This window comes from Amphimedon queenslandica, unplaced genomic scaffold (assembly GCF_000090795.2).
Source record: "Amphimedon queenslandica unplaced genomic scaffold, v1.1 AMPQUscaffold_13448, whole genome shotgun sequence".
Classification (NCBI taxonomy): domain Eukaryota; kingdom Metazoa; phylum Porifera; class Demospongiae; order Haplosclerida; family Niphatidae; genus Amphimedon; species Amphimedon queenslandica.
This window is the reverse complement of record NW_003546316.1, coordinates 64989-66887: the sequence shown is the minus strand read 5'-3', so window position 1 is coordinate 66887 and position 1899 is coordinate 64989. Positions and strand designations below refer to the sequence as shown.

At 33.5% G+C, this 1899-nt stretch overlaps 2 protein-coding genes across 2 annotated transcripts in view; both read right to left on the bottom strand.

The window, feature by feature from the left end:
• Positions 1–452, bottom strand: part of LOC100631905 (uncharacterized) — a 3782-nt gene extending 3330 nt beyond the window's left edge. Inside the window, exon 1 of the mRNA XM_003385783.3 lies at positions 109–452. Coding sequence (XP_003385831.2) covers positions 109–418 — 310 coding nt within the window. The 5' untranslated portion in view covers positions 419–452. The remainder of the gene's footprint in view (positions 1–108) is intronic.
• A 38-nt stretch (positions 453–490) lies between these two features.
• Positions 491–1899, bottom strand: part of LOC100640283 (uncharacterized) — a 5295-nt gene continuing 3886 nt past the window's right edge. Inside the window, exon 9 of the mRNA XM_019995267.1 lies at positions 491–1071. Within this exon, the coding sequence (XP_019850826.1) occupies positions 575–1071 (497 nt within the window). The 3' untranslated portion in view covers positions 491–574. The remainder of the gene's footprint in view (positions 1072–1899) is intronic.

The window sequence follows — 1899 nt, the reverse complement described above, 5'->3', positions numbered from 1 at the left end:
CATGTTGATGGATTATTTGAGTCAATTCTGAGCCATTTTGTATGCATAGAAAGGTTCAGTGATACCACCAGTCAATACTCCATTACTACAGTACATGAATACACTCACCATAATCTTTGTGTATAGCCTCTCCTAGTTTAACATTAGCAGTGAACTTGCACAATACACTAGCAAATGTTTGTAGGTTGTTGTCATTACCAACAAGGACCTCTCTCAGTCCCTTTAGTAGTTCCTCACGTTGTTTACTAATGGAGGGACTAGCTGATTCAACATTGCTTAGTATCTGTCCTGTTATTACTAGTTCTCCATACAATAGTCTGGTTACACTGACAGGATCACAGAGAGAGGTGGAGAGGAGTGGGTAATGTTTGTTAAATATATCTTCAGATGATAGGGGAGAAGAAGAGGAAGTTGCCATTAGTGAAACAGGGCGTGGTCAGCCTCAAAACAAAGGGCGGGGCTCAATATAAAATGAAGGAAATAAAAATTGTAAAAATAAAAGTACAACAGCATATATTTAAAAAGATATTATACAGTATGACAAGGTAGGATTTAATATAAAAATAATATTTTCTTAAAATTCCACAAAATTCAATCTGTCTTTGATATACTCATAATAAGGTAAAGCAGAACAAGGTTCTTTATGTTGTTTGTCTAGGCTGAGTTTCAAGTTCCTTAGTGTATTATTGGTCTTGAGTGATTCCATTAGTATCATTACTCCATCAGTATCAATGTTAGTAGAGTTGAGATAAAGTCCATGGAGTGTGTTGTTAGTGAGTAAAAGTTCAGCCAGTGACTGAGCACAAGCTGAAGTGATGCCAGGATTGTGATCAAGAAATAAAGATTCAAGTGTTTTATTATATCGTAGTGATTGTGCTAGTGCAATGACTCCATCATCACTCATTGAACCATGAGTTAGGTGTAGAATTGATAATGATTTGTTGGTTGATAGTTGAGAAGAGAATGAGAGGACATCATCACGTGATAATAATGAGGAGTATATAGTAAGTTCATTTATTATTCTTCTCTCCAATACAGCTGGTATTAGGACCTGTATACTGTCAGATGATGAGTTCCTCAGTATAATCCACCAATTTTCCTTCTTCAGTTTACAGATTACCTCCTTACATTGATCTACTGATGGACTAGTGAGTCGTATACCATCAAAACTCCACATCACCATTCCATCCTCTTGTACTAATAATAAACACACAACATAATTACATAAAGTGAAATTATAATGTTCTGTTAAAATCGAGGTTAAAATAATAAATTATTGCCGACACACACATACACACACAGGGTGTGGTCTGACTAAGCAAAACTAACACACACCCACACACACACACTGATGATGCAGTGGGTTATGTTGTATCATTACAATTACAATGAATATACAATAGCAAATTTGAATAGTGTAACTCACAATTTACTGTTAGTGATTTATCATCAGGTTTCATTACAATGCCTTCATTACCTGTATGATTATTAATATAATAAATATTAATTTATTCATTTATGTACTTGATGTGTCATCATCAGATGATTCATCTTTAATTGTCTCTGATGTCTCTTCAACTGGTACTTGTAATCCTTATAATAAAATAAACATTAAATTAATTTATATTTAATGTATTATACATACTCTTGCTGTTATTGTCTTCAAGTTTCAGTTTCAGTTGTTCTATTTCTTGCAGTCTAGTCTCTGATAGTTCCTTCAATGATGCTAACTCTTTCTCAGTATCTGTAGACATTAAATCAAAAATTTTATAACTTAAGAAAAATTCATGCACATACGATACTACAGTAATGTAAGCAAGATTATCCTCTTCATAATAATGAGCATTGATACATAAAATAAATCCTCCCCCATTACCAGTTAGTTTCTTACCAATCATC